We start from the raw sequence: 19,497 nt of genomic DNA, 5'->3' as shown, positions 1-19,497 counted from the left end.
AGGAATGGAGTGGTTAGGGTTAGGCAGCAGGAATGGAGTGGTTAGGGTTAGGCAGCTCAGTGGAGTGGTTAGGATTAGGCAGCGGGAGTGGAGTGGTTAGGGTTAGGCAGCAGGAATGGAGTGTATAGGTTTAGGCAGCGGGGGTGGAGTGGTTAGTGTTAGGCAGCAGGAATGGAGTGGTTAGGGTGAGGCAGCAGAAATGGAGTGGTTAGGGTTTAGCAACTGGGGGTCTAAGGTTAGTAATAGGTAGAGTTTCAGTGTGAGGGTAGGCAGGAGTGGAGGGATCCATTACCTGGTCGCTTCTCCTCCATTTCCTGGTTAATTTGCAGCTGTCTTGCTGCCAGCCAATCACCATGCAGCTTCAGTCCTCGCATGGTGATTGGTTGGCTGCAAGACTCCCACAAACTAACCAGGAAGTGGGGAAGATCAGGGATGGTCGTAGTCAGCCAAATTCGCTACGCTGGAAATACGCGTAGTTTTACGCAATTACGCTTCGCCAAACTACGGCTTCGAAAACAAATATTCGCTTCGTATGCATTTCGTAGAATACGCGTTAAAATACGCAATTACGCGTAGTGTGAAGCGTAGTGTATGCGGATACTTATGCCCGTATGCAGAAAATTGTACGCATTAATTTCTTTAGAAATGCATATACTGGGAACCCTTCTATGCGTACATTCCCCTTTCCATGCGTAAATTTGTATAGATACAATCGCATGCGGAAAATTAGACGCGAGTAACGCATTCGTAGTTCACTACGCAATACCCATGTTAACTACGCATAGTGGGCGTAAGCTACGCGTAGCGGTACTTCGCTACGCGTAAATTCCTAAGCGTAGGTTTGAAACTTCGCCTATGAACTACGATGCGTAGATGCGAACTACGATGCGTAAATTCGCACTGGCGTAGTTTCTGCTCATCCCTGGGGAAGATGCAATTCCTGGGAAGTATGCAGATGCCAGTAATGACATCTTATTACTAAGGTTATTTAACGTTTTAGGGCATTTCAAAATCTTGAATAACCTTAGTAGCAAGATGTCATTATCGGCATCACCCTGCACCATTTCTTTGTGTCGCTATTTTTTAATATATACGCTTGCTGGGCAATCTGTTCTTCGGAAGAGGAAGGGATCTTGGGTAGGAAATACCAGCCAAGCTGTGGAATAAAGGCTGAACTATGAACTTTCATAGACATAAGAAAATGTTGCTGATGCAGAACAGCTACCATTGGTCATCTCCTACCTGCACCCCTTTCACAGGGCAAATCCTGTTGTTTAGACACTGTGATAGGCAGATCTTATCCGGGTTGGATTAGTTATATAAATACTGTTAAAGGAGGACTTGTCAGAGTTTGCAGTGCTTTCAGACTATCGCTGGTGCTTAACCATTTGGGGACCGGCCACCTAACCCTCCTGAAGGACCAGGCATTTTTGCATGGGGGGTGGGGGCGCATTTGGGGGGTCAGGCAGCCGGATCCCCAGTTCTGTGTGCTGGGCTGTGTGTCCCCATGGTGGCCAGGTGCCCCCCCTGTGCACAGCAGCCTTCACTCACCTTCCAGGCTCCAGCGATGAGCTGCTGTGGACCCCTCTGCTCCGCTGGCATCTCTGCTCCTACTGCCACTCAGTTCCGGGTCACGGCTTAATGACATCATCAAGCCGGGACCCGGCGCTGACGTCAGGGGGAGCAGAGATGCCGGCCAGAGCGGTGTGGAGCCCCGTTCATCACGGGAACGACATGGAGGTGAGTGGATCCTCTTCTTTCCCCCTATCGCCACAGCTGTTACTGGTGATCACTATGATCCGCTGGCAATCGTTGTGATCACGTGATCAGCAGCCATATGCGATGGCTGCTGATCACTGAGGGGAGATGTCAGCTGTCATATAACAGCTTAACCACCCCTCTCGGATGCGCACGATCGCGTCAGGGAGCGGTAACGGCGGGCAGCGTAGATGCTACGCCGCATCAGGCTAGAACAGCCACAAGTGCGGCGTAGGATCTAATGCAGGCGGTCCGGAAAAGGTTAAAGTGAACCAGGGGTGAAAATAAAGTGATGAGATAAATAATTCTATTTATCCTCCTTGGGTGCCGCTATGCACATGACCCATTTGGGGCACTCTGCCACAGGATCATATAAATCTTTTTTTTTAGCGGTGTGATGCGAGGGAGTGGAGCATCGCACCGCAGCGCTTTCCTCAGGTATAAAACTGGCTTTAAAGAGAACCCGAGGTGGGGATCGTAGAAAGAAATCTATACACAGAGACTGGGTCGGGCTATAGTGCCCAGCCTCTGTTGCTAGTTGAATCCCCCTAAGTGCCCCTGCGCTCCGCTCTCCCCCATAAATTACGGCCGTGCTCTCGGGCATTGTTTACCTTACTAATGTCACTCACGCCACTCCCCCGCCTCCTGCAGAGCGCCGGTCCCCGCCCGCGTCCCTTCCCTCCAATCAGCGGCGAGGGAAGGGACGTGGGCGGGGATCGGCGCTCTGCAGGAGGCGTGGGAGCGCCGTGAGTGACACTAGTGAGGTAAATACAGTCCGCTGCGACTCGCTGCGTGCCGCCAGCGTGGCTGTAATTTATGGGGGAGAGCGGAGCGCAGGGAGGACTTAGCGGGGATTCAACTAGCAACAGAGGCTGGGCACTATAGCCAGACCCAGCCTCTGTGTACAGATTTCTTTCTACGATCCCCACCTCGGGTTCTCTTTAAAGAGAGCCCAAGGTGGGCACATGAAAAAAAAAATGCTTCCTGATTCGGGGGGTTGGGTGGATCAAGTAGCTGCCATCCCCGTCGCTGCGTCATCAGCCTGCTTTTTCTTAATTTCACTTTTGTGACCTCTCCGGGTCATGATGCTGGAAAGAGAGATTCTCTCTCAGCATGCAGGGAGGCGGGGGAGTGGCAGGGGGTGTAGCCAGGGAGAGACAGCTGCCCACTGGCAGCTGTGGAAAGCCTTCAAGAACGCCCCCAGTGGGCATTTTGAGCAGTGAATCCCTCTCTTCCTCTCTTCTCTAGATCAGTGACAATTATTGTCAGCATTTTTGGGGGGTTATAGGCGGTGGTGGGGGGCAGAGAGCAGTGTGTGTGTGTGTGGGCGGGGGCAGAGGTATGTCATGAGGCAGGAGACACCGCACCACCTCCAGTTCTCTTTAATGAACATTTTTCATTCATATATGATTTATAGCCCACATGAGGCTTAGCAAAGTAAATACTGAACCAGGTATATGGGCACCTTAACTGGCAGCTTCTATCTATCCATGGTTAGTCCGGTTTAGTTGAGTTAACCTATTCATTTATGATTTGCCATTGTCATATACATAATTTAAAGAAAAAAAAAAACCTCATGGTTTTCTGTCAGCCATTTGGTTGTTCGCTATATGTAGCCCAAAGCTATTGACACGTTTTAACCTGCAGCGGTACCTAACAGACCTGGTAAAAGGCCAAATGAGCAGATTGTGCTGTCCATTGGGGGTGTATAATCATAAACAGAAGGTTAAATCTCTGGGTCAGCCTCTCATCTCATTTTTAGTGTATATTATAGTAAATGCACATTAATTAGCAATGCACTGCTGTATGCAATAAATGTTTGTACGTTTTGCAATCAATGTGTTGGAAATTCCCTGGCTGGCTGGGTCTTGTAGGCCAATTTCCTTTTTACATGCTATGTTTCCTGGGCATACAACACCACCTCATCTTCTTGCATTAGCCACACCCTGAGCTGGGAGGAAGCCACTAGCTAATGTCTTTCACAGATCACCTGACCTAGTCCACCTGCTCCACTAACTCCTTGTGGCCACTAGCCAGCACTGCAGGGGCAACAGAGCAATTCCTGCTTTGTCATTGTGCAATAAAGCAATTTAATAATTCCAAACCCACCCCAGTGTCTTTATAACAGGGTTAAACGAAACAGCAGTTGGAAGTGGCATTTTATTAAAGGATGACAGGCCCATTTTTAGGCATAGGCAAATGGGGAAGGGGAGGGGCACCATAAAGCGATGCATAGAACATTGCTGCAAAATGAACCAGAGCTGAGAGACATATGAAGGTTGCTACATGTATTCCCTTGTAAACAATACCAGTTGCCTGGCAGTCCTACTGATCTTTCTTGTCAGAAATGTCTGAATCTCACACCTGAAACAAGCATGTGGCTAATCTTGCCAGGTTTTTGTCATAAAGATCTGATCTGCATGCTTGTTCAGGGTCAGGATAAATGCTTTGTTGCATGCATAGCAGAGAGACACAGTAGCTCCAGTACTGGCCACAGAGAGTTAATGTCTCTCTGCACAATATATTTATTGCAAATAAAAAAAAGTACAGATGTTCAATGCAAAAAAGTTTGCAATCCACATTAAATGCATATTACTATAATTTTCACTAAAAAATGGTGGCTGATGATGTTTCTTATTGAACCAATGAGAAGCCTCAGCGGTTGCTTTGAAGATTCTTCTGCCGGGGCTCTAGTCTTCAGTGGTTGCAAAAGAAGCAGCGGAGAGCGGCGGTGGTCCCGGCAGGGAGCGCCGGTGCCAGGGGTGCCTGACATGTGGTGGGTAGCAAGAATCCTGGAGCTGTAGTGACGGACATCTGGTGAGTGACATCTGGTGAGTGACGGATGCCTTGGAAGGTAGCGGCAGCAAGCAATGGGCAAATCTCACGGGGGAGCGAGGTAGCTGTGCTGTGGTGCTGAAAGACAGCTCCAGAGCAGAAAACCTCCCTACCCATCAGCCAACAGCTATGAGCAAATTCACCCAAATGAAGCCGGCATGGCTCATTCTGTGACAAGCCGTTTAACCGATATGCCGAAAATAATGGGGGCAATTCTGTTGGCATTTTTGTGGAATTTATGGGACTGTTTGCCCTGCAGGATTGCTCTGCAGGGGTTGTCCTGAAAAGCTACAGAGCGGCTTAACTCCTGGCTTATCTGGCTGAAAACTGCCCAGCGAATTCTAGCAAGACCACAAATAAACACTGTGCAGAGTTTACTATACGTTTGCAGAACAGACAGTGTCACCGGAGCCTTACACAGAGCTTGAAGTTACATTTGTGGAAAACAATTCCTGGATGAAAGAAAAACAACTGTCTGTAGAATATCCCTGACGGAAGAACTGAATATAGCAGAGTGCTGAGCTTCTTCCCAAGTGGAGCAGCTGTGTTGTTTCCTGTCCTGGGGCCTGATGGGAGATCCAAGCAAGCTTTTTAGTATTGGCATACTGCATCTTGGCCACCGTGTATTGTTAGTATGACATGAAAGCAACTTAGACTTGGAAGGCAGGTGATAGATCTGCACACCTAACCTGAGGCAAAGCCACCTAAGGTAAGCACAGAGGTATGTTCACGCCAGACTCACACACCACCGTTCACAATACCCCCCCCCCCCCTTCCCCCTCGTGTTCACTCGACTTTTGGTGAATTTAAGTAAAATTGTCAGACAAGAAGAGGCGTAGCTAGGGTGCAAGGGGGAATATATGTCCCTGGGTGCAACACTGAGAGGGTGCTCAGCGCGACCGCCGCACCCCCAAGTGTGTGATAGGTGGCTTGCTGGTTGTCCTAAGTGCCCCACTTCTCTCTTTTCCTAGCGCTGTGCCCAGCATCCTCTCCTTGGTAACAGCGGCGTCATGTGACAAGAGACACCGCTGTTACCAAGGAGAGGGTGCTGGGCGTGCTACAGAGGAGAGATGACGCCATCACTGGAATGTTGGAGCCAGTGAGTCTGCTGTTACATCTGGCTATGTAAAGGTGGGCACATCTGGCTATCTATAATGGGCACACTCGCTATTTGAATGAGGGAAGGGCGCACATTTGGCTATCTAAATGGGAGGAGGGGGGGCATCTGGCAATCTATGGGGGGAAGGGGGCATATCTTACTATCTAAACAGCATTGTATATTTGGCTCATTAATGACCACACCCACATTCTGATGATGCCAGCCCGGGGGACGCAAACAGTTTCTTTGTCCCCGGGTGCTGAAAATACTAGCTACGGCTCTGGAAGAGGCAAGTATGCGACGATGTTCCCTCCTATCCCCCTCCCATTCACTCCCCTTAGGAGGGAATAAGAGGTTGAAAGGAGAGACACTGTGGCAAGCCTGCCTCTTCCTGTCTGAAAATGTGACTATAGCCTAAGGTTCACATTTTCAAGACGTGATTACAGGGCTGAGGAATAGACAGTGCACAGAGGTCTGTGAAGCCATGATCATACTCTGTACTTACCTTACTTAGCTTTGCTGGTCAGGTGTCCTTTAAAGAAAAAGATGTCCACATATTACAAAGAGGCGCATTCCACTGCTAATGTATGACATCACATTCCTGCAACTCTCTCCCCCTCACTATCATTTACCTTGAGGGCTGCAAGCCAGATGATTATCTGCATATGTTGATATGGAGAGCCTATCATACACAGACTACTGAGAATAGCTTGGCTTTCACATTTCATAATGTTGCCGCACAACAGGAAGGTAATCAGGAACCTCTTTCACATTGTAAAGAAAATGAGTTGTCGGCAGACTTGGCTGTCAGTGTACAATAGCACCAGTCTCTGTAGAGCATTTCTATAATAATACATAGGAGAGCCAGGAGTGCCTAGACTAGATTTGGCATGCAGTCCCTTTGTGTACCTTACAGGACCTTAAGGGACCTGACTAGCACATAGTTATATATTCAGTAGCCTTGTACTGTATGTATACATGGCTCCCTCTAGTGGCTGAGTAGACAGATAACCTTTGCTTTTTAGACTTAAAGAGAACCCGAGGTGATTTGGAAGAATATTATCTGCATACAGAGGCTGGATCTGCCTATACAGCCCAGCCTCTGTTGCTATCCCAAACCCCCCTAAGGTCCCCCTGCACTCTGCAATCCCTCATAAATCAGAGCCACGCTGCTGACAAACAGCTTGTCAGAGCTGGCTGTGTTTATCTCTATAGTGTCAGTCTGCTGCTCTCCCCGCCTCCTGCAGAACTCCAGTCCCCGCCTGCATCCCTTCCTTCCCTGCTGATTGGAGGGAAGGGACAGGGGCAGGGACCGGAGCTATGCAGGAGGCGGGGGAGCAGCTGAGACTGACACTACAGATATAAACACAGCCTCACAACAACGCTGTGATTTATGAGGGATTGCAGAGTGCAGAGGGACCTTAGTGGGGTTTGGGATAGCAACAGAAGCTGGGCTGTATAGGCAGATCCAGCCTCTGTATGCAGATAACATTCTTTAAACACACCTCGGGTTCTCTTTAAAGCGCACCTGAACTCAGAACTTCCTCTCTGCTCTAAAAGATAAGCAACAGCATGATAACCTTTACAGAAAAAAAACATTCGTTGCAGCCTAGAAATCTGCAGTGTGTCTACTTCCTGATTTCATGGAAGCAGACATAGGGTTAACATCCTGTGTTTACAAATTAGCTGCTCTGCCAACGCTCATGAGATTTCTGTGCTGACACAGCTGAGGGATCAAATTGTAATTGTAATTACTAGCAGCTGAGGGGGACAGGCTCTTCACTCTAAACACAAACAGGGTGGATTAATCAGTGTTTTCCTTCTGTCCTGTGCATGAGTTCAGGTCCATTTTTACAACTTACAGCTGAACTCCCGTCAGGCATTTAAATAAAGAGCTTGGTTGTGTTTTACATTAAATGTAGGTGTGTTCAGTCAGTCTTGAAGTTCAAATTTCTCCACTTATGCTGATTGTACAGTGAATATCAGCAGCACATTGATGAGTCATCAATGTGCTCTTTCTTCTTGTACAAAAGGTCACATAGTATGATTGGCAGCACCCTGCTGTTTAAACACAAATGTGGAGCAAGGAATCAACAACCCTTTTCAGATATTCTGGACAGGAGCTCCCTGAGATTACAGCAATCCATGAACGTACAAGTGCTTACAAAACAAGAGACGCAGGGGCTCAAATGCCATTTATTGGTTGATGGCGTCACAGCCAGTGTTACAGGCAAATGTTCAGGGCAATAGCCCTGCCAGTGTTACAGCCAAACAAGGCAGGAGCCCACCCAGAGTTACTATACATGCAAATGTCTGATGCAACAGCCCCTCCAGTGGAACAGGCAAATGTTTAGGGCAACAGCCCCTCCAGTGTTACAGGCAAACAGCACTGTGCTTTCCCTGTTGCCAAGCACTAGTACGGAAGTTTGCATTAGCCATATTAGAGTGGACCTGAACTTCCACACAGGACCGAAGTAAAACACAGAGAAATGCACCCTGTATGTTTTTAGAGAGTTTAGCCTGTCTAATTTCCCCTCATCTGTGACTAATCACAAGTTGCAATTTGATCTCTCCCCGTGTCAACTGACCGCCACGGCAGATAAGCTTATTTGAAAGCACAGGCTGTTAACAATATATCTGCTTTCATGAAAGCAGGAAGTACAAACAGTGTAGATTTATTGCAGGATTTGTATCAGCTATAACAAAGAAATGTTTTTCTTTAAAGGGTATGAGGCTGTTGCATATCTTTTAGAGCAGAGAGGAAGTTCTTAGTTCAGGTATGCTTTATGGTAGATTTGACTGGCAGTGTTTTACACATATTTAATGTTTTTCATGAGTACATTTCATTACATTTGCTTTTAATATTTGTTGATTTTTTATTTGTGTTCACTTGGATTTCATCATTAATAAGCATTATTTTGTGTATGATCTGCAGTGTCTTGCTGTATATTTACTCACAGTCCTGTCGTTTTTTGACAGATGAATCCCCAAGGTATAACAAGTGAATCATAATTACAGCAATCCACCAGCTGTTTTGTGTCTGTTCTGCTGTAACCTGGTGACTTTAACCAAGTCTGTATATAGGAAGAGAATCCGCTCAGTTCCCCTCTCACCTTCTGCCAATCATCCCAGTATATTCCTGTACCATGCCGCTAATTTACCAAGCTGCCTCCTTCTATACAGCCCAGCCTGACACCTCTAAATATGATGTCCTTTATTGACACATCCATCAGCGCGTGAAGTCATTTGTCTGTCACACCACGTCTCCTGTCCTCCATGTGTCCTCTACCTCATAAATAGCAATCACCACTTTTATTTTTCTTATACACTTACTAATAATGGCTGAATGAGATGGTGGTGGGATGGGCGGGGCAGAGAAGGGAAGGGGGGTCCTGGAGAGAAGGGGATGGGGGGTGTAGTGTCTCTGCTCCTAAATCTAGTGATGCCATTTGTGAATCCTTTCTTCAATTACATTGGCATACTGTAAGGTGTGGTCTGTTTTTTCATGCAAGCCCTAAAATGACATCAGGAGAACCTGGTCATGGCAGTCCAAAACATTTTGCTTGTTCATTTATTTTCTTGAGGAAAATGATCTGAAGCTACATACTGTATTTTTGGTACTATAAGACTCACTTTTTCTCCCCCAAAAGTGTGGGGGGTGGGGGAGTCACTGCATCTTATAGTCCAAATGCAGGGAGTTCCTGACTTCTGAACGCCTTCCAATACGAACCTTCAACCCACCGCAATGTGCAGAGGAGGACACAGGGGGACAAATGGAGGACACAGGGGGAAACAAAGAGGCATAGAGGAGGACACAAGGAGGACCGAGGCAGATACTTGGGGGACACAGGAGGACACAAGGAGGACAGAGGTGGACACATGGGGGATACAGGAGGACACAAGGGGGACAGAGGTGGACACAGGGAGAGACAAGAGGTACAAGGGGGCATAAGGTACATAGGCAGCATAATCCACAAGATGCCCCTTCACCATGGATACACCAGGATTAGTATATATTTTTTTCCTCTGGCTTTTGTCCTCTAAACCTAGGTGCGTTTTATGGTCAGAAGTGTCGTATAGTCCAAAAATACAGTAATATAGTCCAAAAAATGTGTGTCACGCAGTGGGTCGGGTGAGTAGAGTACAATGCTCTCAGTCAGCCAAGTGTATCTACGGTCTGATCACTGGCCAAGGCATTGGGGACATCAGGGCCTGCTGCACACATGCTAGATTTCCAGTAGTTATAAAACTCCTCAGCCGAGTTTAATCTAGCGTGGGTACAGTGCATCCAAAAAGTGTGCACAGTGCATCACTTTTTCCACATTTTTGTTATGTCACAGCCTTATTTTAAAATGAATTAAATTCATTCTTTTCATAATGTCTGGATATAGATATATAGATTCACCTGGCCCTCGCTTTGACTAGCTCTGGTTGTTCTGGAAACCTTGCTATACAGTAGTTTGTTACAGTTTAACTGTTTGTGACACAGATTGTCTTGCCCCTGCCTGCTATACCAATCCCATTACTGATCTTGGCTGCCTGCCTCACCCTCTGGTCATACTGTACAGTCAACTGATAACTTTTAAAAGAATACATACATTATATATATATATATATATATATATATATAACTGTACAGCGCTGTGGAGGTGCTATATATGGTAAATACTAAATAAGAATTATAATAAGTCAGAAAGTTTGAATATTGTGCAAAAGTCCATATATTTCATTGATTCAACTTACTAGGTGAAACTAAGGTATGAAATAAGAACCCTCTGCAGGTGTTTTGGATTAATTAGCTGATTAGAGTTTGACATTGAGCCTAAAAAATTGAACATTTTCACAATAGTCTACTGGTCTGAGATTTGGATTTGAAGGTTTTCAGAAGCTGTAAGCCATAAATATCAACAGTATAACAAATAAAGGCTTGAGATATCTCGCTTTACAACTAATGAGTCTATTTCATATATTACCGTAGTTTCACCTTGTAAGTTGAATTACTGACATAAATGGACTTTTGCACAATAGTTTAATTCTAATTTTCCAAGTTTCACCTGTATAGAATGGGTAGAAATCTATCAAAATATTTTCTTAAATTTCTTCTGCAAAATTTTGCCAACAGCACCACTACAGACAAGTTTAAATGCCCTCATTTTCTGGGATATCAGACAGTCAGTTGTGATTTTGCATAATTTACTTAATTGGGCTCTCCCCAATTGAGTTATGTACTTTTTCCATAGAGGAATACATGCATTCAGTGTCTTTACTGCCAGAAACTTAAATGTAAATATTTATGTGGTATGATTTGAATTTACCTACTTCGGATAATATCTTAACTTTTCTTATTTTATTTACTTATTTACTTATTAAAAAGAAAAACAAAAACAGGTTTTTAGTATTATTTAATTTATTTTTTTTAAATGTTTTACTTTTAAATTGTTTATATTTTGCCCCCATACTGTACCTTATAAACAGGCCCGGATTTACATCACAAGAGCCTATAGGCACACATGTCCTGGCTCCCTAGACTTTGCCCTAGGGAACCGCCGAACCGCACTGCAACTGTGCTGGCTGGCCTGGTCACTTACTCACTTTTCATACTCACTCCCTTACTTCCCTTGCCCATCATAGGTAGCTACAGGTGTCGCTTAGTATTAGGTAGCCAGAAGTACCCTCAATATTAAGTAGCTAGAGGTGCCCCCGATGGAAGGGAGATCTTGTCAGGGGAATGCCGAGACCAGGGTAAGTAACCTCTCATCTATGCTTTGCTCGGGACTCTGCATAGGGAAGGAGGGAGGGTGGCACTCAGGGAGGGGAATGAGCCGCCTTTCCTTCATCAGGCACCTGTAGGCACATGCCTACAGTGCCTTATGGTAAATCCGGCCCTGCTTATAAATCAAGAAGAAAGGGGTGGATGTACAGCATAAAGTTTATGCCAATCAGTCAGGGAACTCCATTCACTTTTTCTGTAAATCATGATAAGCTTACACAGGAAGCAAAAGTGAGACATGATCACATGACCGACCAACCAACCAGAGGAGTACAAATCAATCACAGATGCTTCTCCTAAAATTTCTCACTGCAAATGAACCTATTCTAGGAGAATAGATAAATCAATTATTTACCTTCATAGAAGACTTACAGAGATAACTGAAATGCTTATATTTTCCTATATTTAAAATCATTTGCCATCTACTGTGATTGCCTTGCCTGGATAAATCATTTTATAGCCATCGGGTATAGCACCCAATGCACTGCAGGACCCCACGAGAGTCACATGGCCTGTGACCGCTATAGGCACACTCAGGGATTTTCACAATGTTATGTTATGTATTTGATTGTTTATTCTTCATAGTAAGATTTTTCGGTACTTACATATTATCCCATCTGGAAAGTTTGGCAGCGTTTTGGGAAAATTCTGTTTGATCCCCCAGCCAGCTCTAACCATTTTTGGAAAACGTAAAGTCCCAGCTTTCCTTTGCACTGGGTCCTGAGTCAATGCGATGCCCCAATCCCAAGTTAGGGGGGTTTGGGGGACAGGTGTCCCCTGCACTTTGCTGCAGAGAGCGTAGTGGAATTGAGTCTCCTGCCCATGTAAGACAGAGAGGAGATGAGGGTGCATAGCTGCGCTGCTCCTTCATCTGCAATGAGAGACCCAGGGCACTGGACATAAGTTTTGAAGACACAGATTTATGCTGCGAAGGAAGAAGACCTACTGGGCGAGCTGTCGGCTTCGTCCTGTACTTCTGCAATTGCACTTTGTGCAGACAAGTTCAGGGGACACCCCTCCTTCAAAACCCCATAACTTGGGAACTGAGCATGATACCAACTCGGGACCCGGTGCAACAGAAAGCCGGGACTTTCAGCTTTCCTGAAATGGTCAGATCTTCCTGTGCTTCCCGGAAGAGCAAACAGAACTTCAACAACAAGCTGCCAAACTTTCCAGAAGGGAAAAATACGTAAGTACGGATTTTCCTTGCATAGCTCATATTTACACAGCACATGCATACATACCTATATAGTTGTGGTATTGTGATCTTTTCCTGAGATCTTTAGACTTCATACTGTGAGCTCTCATACATGTGTATGCCCTTTTCACTGTTCTCTCTCCCTGTATTTGTGCACCCCAATCCTCCTGTGTGCCTCTTGTATACATATGTTCCCTCCTGTATATATTCCCATGTCTCCCACAGGGCCGGAAGCCTGGGTACTTCTCCTTCCTGGATCCTTTCTCTCCTGCTGTCTGGCTCTTCATGTTGTTGGCTTATCTGGCCGTCAGCTGTGTGCTGTTCTTGGCAGCCAGGTAATAACCCCTGTTTCTCTGACCTTTCTGTGAACTGAACTGTAGACGCATCCACTGTATTGAGCTGTATGATCCTTGAACGTGCTAAACCTCTACAACCTTCATTATGCTAAACCCTATGCACCATGATGTTCTGCGCGTCCCACACTGGAACCTATGCATGATGCCTCTGCACCATTCAACTGTGCCAACCCCCTAATATTATAACATTCTGCACCCCAAAGTAAATAAGCTTATAAAATTCATATATACTGTATATATCTGTAATGCTAATCATCATTCTTTTTCAGATACTATGTATATGATATTTACTGTAAATACTCGAGTATGAGTTTAGAAATGTAGGTCTGATTCACTTCTTAAAAGTATAGGGGTCGACTTATAGTGACTTATAGTGACATTCCCTTTTGCAGCAAGGAGGGGTTAATGTTTGCAATACTTTATGCAGTGGAGTCATTAACCCCTCCTGAGCCCCAAGTGCAGCCATTAACTTTGCTGGGTAGACTTATACTTGAGTCAAGAAAAATTCCAGCTGAAGAGGGTTGAATATTAGAGTCGACTTATACACAAGGTCAACTTGTATTCATGTTTATACTGTAGTTCTTCTGAGTTCTCAGCTGTCTGTATATCAAGTTATTTTCACTTCTATGGGCTTCGCTCCGCACCCATTACAGTTCCTTAAAATGGAACTAATGATCTGTGTCACCTGCATACCATGACTGCAGTTATCTTGTGATCTGATTTATACCAGCGTAGTCTATAATACCTTTCACACGCAATGCAATTATCCCACCAGACTGATGGGAAATTTGCCATTGTTTGATCATTTCCAATCTGCTTCTGATTGAGAAAGGGACCGATTATGAAATCAGTACTGCACAAAATGTATCCCTTTCAAGTAGATTGGAGATCTTAAGAAAATATCGAACGATGGGAAATTTCCTGTTAATGGGAAAGGTAAATTTCACCATGTGTATCAAATCTTACAGAGTTGAGCTAAATCCTGTATAATAATTCCCCTGTACCTGCATCCTCCTGTATCCCTACGTCTGTGCATCTGCTGTGCCTGGCGTGCATGCACCACAGGTGGGTGGACTCCGTCAATAATCGTGAACAGGCATGCGTGAGGCCTGTAATCAGGTAACCTACAGCAATGCAATCCGGTAACGAGCATTCCCCGCTCCATCTTCCTACACTCGGGAACACGCAATGCCATGCAACAGCATGCGATGGGCACAAACGAAAGTTCAAACGATAGCTGCACTTTGCGTGGGTGTCATTAGGGATTTTAAAGCTCCGCCGTGGCAGTTGTAATCGCATTGCATCGCAAATGTTGTTTGTTTAATTGCGTGCACGTATCCACACCGCAAAATCACAGAAACAAATGTTTGTCACACCAAAAATCACCAGTCTCAGGAAAAATCACTTAAAAAAATCGCCACATGAGTACATAGCCATAGACCCTAAACAAACATGCACATCAGCCGACATTATTGATGCCAAAATGATCAGCAGAAAGGCCAGGCAACTAGTATTGTTTAAAAGAAAATAAATATGGTACCCTCCATATACCTTTCACTTCAAGTTCCCTTTAAATTGTTTTGAAACTCAACAAAAATTCCAGAGTATTCATAAATATTATATATGAATATGAACCCCTTATCAGAAGTGGTCTCGATTTTTAAAGCAAGAGACCGTACCAAGCCTGTATTAGTTGCTGTAGTCACACAGCTGCAATATCCACACTACATTCAGTCATAGATGATACAAGATGAAGATATAGATGAAATGTATTTTTATCTGTGCACATCTTGGTAGTTGGAATATCAGTCCGAAATACATTAAACAGACTGTGCACGTATGGAGATGTTAGACATGCACACAGAGAAGACAGCTAACTTACACTGAGTAGAGTAGGTGTTAGCTACATGTAAAACAATTATGCTAAATCGAAGTATATCTAATGGTTATCATTTATAAAAGCATGTGTGATAAAAAAAAAATCTGGGCTGGAAAATACTGCATTCGGTATTTTAAACTTCTGTTTGCTAATTCATAAACATTTTCACAGCTGTCGGTAACATTGTTACATTCCTGTTCTCCGTGCAGAGACAGCATTACAATAAAAGAGGCATCCCCAACTTCCCTTTAGATGTGTATTTTTTGTTATACTGCCTCTGCTTGCACTGAATCTGCTCTGAATCTGTCTATTAGTCTTTCTAAACAATCTATCTAATTGCCACAACTTTGAAGAACGTCAAAAAACTTTACACATGCAGGCTTTCTCATGTGAAATACAAACGCTGATCAACAAAAAGAAGTCCTTATTCCTGTCTCACGGGATTGCAAATGCAGCCAACAGACTTGCCCAAGTTTTCAGCACGGTTGACAATCTCTGCAATCCACCTTGCCGGAAATCCAGCGTCAGACCTTCACAGGACCTGTGCGAGAATTTTGCACACTTCTTTTCAGACAAAATCTCCTCCATACGATCTGCTATACAATTCACAGCCCCGGAAACCTATGCAAAGCCATATAATGGATGCAAAAATAGCCTACCACCATGGTCTGATTTCAAGGTTATCACTGAAAAAGACATCTTGGATATCCTCTCAAACCTTCCCCAGACTACCTACGATCTGGCACCACTAAGTTCATGTTAAAATGTACTGAGCTATTTATACCGGCATACCACAAAATAGTCAACGGCTCCTTACAAGAAGGATGGTTTCCCTCTTGTCTGAAAGAAGCAATCGTCAGGCCACTACTCAAGAAACCATTCTTAGACCCAGACGCTTTAAATAACTACAGACCTGTCTCAAACCTCCCCTTTCTGGGGAAAATTGTTGAAAAGGCTGTCTACCTCCAACTTGAAGCCAGGCTCTCCAGAAACAGCATCCTTGACCCTCTTCAATCTGGCTTCAGGAAATATCACAGCTGTGAAACAGCCCTCACCCAGATTTGCAATGATCTGCTCATGGCAAAAGACAAAGGCCAATGTTCCATCCTGATTTTGCTCAACCTCTCAGCGGCTTTTGACACAGTTGATCATGAAATCTTGCTTAACAGGCTACAAGAGTACTGTTGTGAAGATGGCATTGTTCTCCGGTGGTTCAACTCCTTCCTGGCTGGCAGAACACAAAGGGTAGCCTTAGGGCCCTTCCTCTCCAACCCTGTACCACTAAAATACGGTGTACCTCAGGGTGCGATATTATCCCCTTTACTTTTCACCATATATATGCTGCCACTTGGAGAAATCATACAAAAACATGGCCTGACATATCATTGCTATGCTGATGACACCCAGCTATATTTGCCATTCAAACCTGGCATCGCAAACCCTACTCCACAAATAAACGCATGTTTAGCTGAGCTTCAGGAGTGGATGAATAACAACTGGCTAAAACTTAATGCTGACAAAACTGAGGTTCTTGTTATCGAAGGTCAGGGCTCGACAGCAAAGCAGCCCCAATCTCAACCAACACCGCTAAGGATAGGGAGCTCGGACCTGAACAACTCAGACTGTGTGCGCAGCCTGGGAGTACTGATTGATGGGAAATTAAGCTTCAGGAATGAAATCTCAGCTGTTGTGAAACATACCTTCTTTCACCTAAGGAATATTGCAAGGATTAAACACCTCATTCCTTCAGATAATCTTCCAACCCTAGTTCATGCCTTCGTCACATCAAGGTTGGACTACTGCAATGTTCTCTACACAGGCCTTCATAAGAAAGATCTACGCCGCCTGCAATTAGTACAGAATGCCGCCGCAAGGCTGTTAACGAACCAACCCCGCTATTGCCACATAACACCAACCCTGCGCTCACTCCACTGGCTACTGATAATATGGAGAATTTTGTTTAAGACTGGCTTACTGACATTCAAATCCTTGCACAATCTGGACCCTGGATACCTGAAGGGCTTTCTGCAACTGCATCACACCCCCCACAATTTTAGATCAAAAGGATGTAACACCTTGGTCACCCCCAGAGTCCACCTCAAAACCTTTGGAGACAGAGCCTTCTGTCATGCTGCCCCTAAACTTTGGAACTCCCTGCCACACCCAATCAGGACAGCTCCATCCCTGGAAGCATTGAAGTCTAAACTGAAAACCCACCTCTTCAGTCTGGCATTTATAATCACCTGACTATCTCCTCTGTAACACAGTCCAGCCTGCAACCCTGTATTGATCTGAGACACAACTATGCGCTTTGAGTCCTATGGAAGAAAAGCGCTTTACAAATGTTATTGTATTGTATTATTGTATCTGAAAACAGGTACCCAAGAGGTTAAAAACACAGCCTGGGGTATTTATGGGAAGCCTTGTTTGTTCCAATAGCTCTGCTGCTGCCTGGGAGATCTGTCTCCATTAACTTTGCTGTTATCGCTCTCTTATCACCTCTTCAAAGCAGGTGATATTCTCTGTGTCATTACCGCCTGCTCTAATGTTTATGAATTGACATTTACTGACATTTACTGACATGTGTTGAGTTAATCACCACATACGGCGGTAATTTACCTCACTGCTCGGGAATTTCAGCTTAACTGCTTTTATGAATTGACATTTTGCTAAGTGCTCTGTAAAGTCAGCAGTTTTCTGCATTACTACATGCGGTAATGCTTTATGAATGATAGCCAATGTAGAAAACTAAGTACTGAACAGCATAGAACACAGTTATGAGGGATGCAGCATCACCCATTACGATGCCCTAAACAGCTAACGGCAATCACCTGCACACAGCAGGGCTAGCTATTTACTGATGTGACATTTTATGCCATATTTTGAAGTTATAAAGACCTCAGGTGTTTCTCCCATGGAACATCCATTTACAGAAGTAAAAACCTGATAAACCTATACCAGTGCTGCCATCTGGACAGTAGATGCTCTGTGTCACCAAAGGGGATATGCAGATGTGAGCAAACAGCTGGCCAGACTGACAGATCAGCAAAGGACCTTCCACAAGATGTGACCAGATCATTACAGGCTGTAGACAAGAATGAGGCTGACCAGGTATCCTTTAAATTGACAGGGTAACAAGAGAGAAACAAGGATGGCAGAGTACTGGAGTGAGTGAGGCATTATTATTATTATTTTGTATTTATATACACAAACATCTTCTGCAGCACTTTGCACAGAATACTGTAGTCTTGTTACTAACTAATCCCTACCGTAGTCACATGTCTATGATAGCCTAGGGCCAATTTAGGGGGAAGCCAATTATCTTATCTGTATGTTTTTTAGTGGTGGGAGGAAACCGAAGTGCTAGGAGGAAACCCACACAGACACAGGGAAAACCTACAAACTTTGCGTAGATAGTTCCCTGACTGGGATTTGAACCGGTGACCCAGCGCTGCTACATGAGAGTGCTAACCGCTATGCCACCATGCTGTATGTGGTTGATCTTTGTGCTCTGCTACTTGTCAGATACACTGAGTCACCATAATAGTCTGGAGATAATAACAAATTAAAGCTGAATACCTGACGATGCAGGAAGATGGATCCCAGTGACATCCCCCGACAACAAGCATTCCTCGTTCCATCCTCCTGCCAGCGGGAACATGCAACGGCACACGATGGGTGCGAACGAGAGTTCAAACGATCAGGGCACTTTGTGCAGGAGTCGACGGGGATCTTAAAGTGAATCTCCAGACTAAAAATCTACTCGGCAGCACTGAAAAGGCTTGGTGTTTCTTTAACATTTTCACAGCATCAGAACTTTGTTTTTCTTACCCAAGCCTCATTTTTAGCTGCACAGAAGAAAACTGCCCGGGCATTTTTCCCCTGATGCTGTGCAAAGCATGATGGGATTTCTGATGTTGTTGTTCTCCTTCTGCTGCTTTGGTGCAAATTTTTTATTTTTTTTTATTTTGAATTTGAGATTTGAAGCCTAGCGCATGCAGCTGGGAGAGATGTTCAGGACACAGGACAGTTGGAACTGTGTCTTATGCTCCCTGTCACCTATTTTCAACCTAAAACATGGCTGCCCCTCATGAAAAAGATGGCTGCCCCATGAAATCACAAACATTTGCCTGTTTTTTTTAAAACAGGGTGGGTAAGAGATTATATTGCCTATCTATTTTAATTAACATAACTAATGTAACTTAAAGACAGTATGTTTGTTTAGGCTAAGGTTCCCCTTTGAAGATCTGATCTGCCATGACAGTTGCTATCGCCACACGTTGCCAAACATAATTCCCGTAATCACGCACCTGTACCCACGTTGCACAGAAACAATCAATCAAAAAATTGCCGGGCGCAGAAAAATGGCTGTAGAAATCGCGTAGAGGATACGGGCCTAAATTGCAAATTCAGTTCCAATATGTGTCAGCAGATGGGTATAGCAGAGTTTTGTGAGTTCTGTGAATAGAAAGCAGAGCTACACTGGGATACAGAGGACAATGAAAATGACCAGCGGAGAAGGGAAAGGCAGTGAGGCGGGGGAGGGTGGATGCAGCCACATTCAGAGCTCAGAAGTGATCTGTGGATCCTCACTTGCAGGAT

The 19,497-nt window shown here is 44.7% G+C and overlaps 1 protein-coding gene and 1 long non-coding RNA gene across 9 annotated transcripts in view; one reads left to right on the top strand and one right to left on the bottom strand.

Moving 5' to 3' along the window:
* GRIK5 (glutamate ionotropic receptor kainate type subunit 5) overlaps positions 1–19,497 on the top strand; it is a 793,047-nt gene that overhangs the window by 659,955 nt on the left and 113,595 nt on the right. For all 8 annotated transcript variants that reach the window (XM_068241459.1, XM_068241463.1, XM_068241457.1 and 5 more), the window contains one exon: positions 12,886–12,995. In XM_068241459.1, coding sequence (XP_068097560.1) covers positions 12,886–12,995 — 110 coding nt within the window. The remainder of the gene's footprint in view (positions 1–12,885; positions 12,996–19,497) is intronic.
* LOC137521767 (uncharacterized) lies at positions 4,312–10,142 on the bottom strand. Its single transcript, XR_011022195.1, has 3 exons — positions 10,098–10,142; positions 6,198–6,224; positions 4,312–5,159 (listed from the first exon to the last, which is right to left on the bottom strand). It is a non-coding gene; the product is annotated as an uncharacterized lncRNA (long non-coding RNA).

Source organism: Hyperolius riggenbachi, chromosome 6 (assembly GCF_040937935.1).
Source record: "Hyperolius riggenbachi isolate aHypRig1 chromosome 6, aHypRig1.pri, whole genome shotgun sequence".
In the NCBI taxonomy this organism is placed as follows: domain Eukaryota; kingdom Metazoa; phylum Chordata; class Amphibia; order Anura; family Hyperoliidae; genus Hyperolius; species Hyperolius riggenbachi.
Note: the sequence above shows the minus strand (reverse complement) of the source record. Positions and strands in the feature narration are given on the sequence as shown.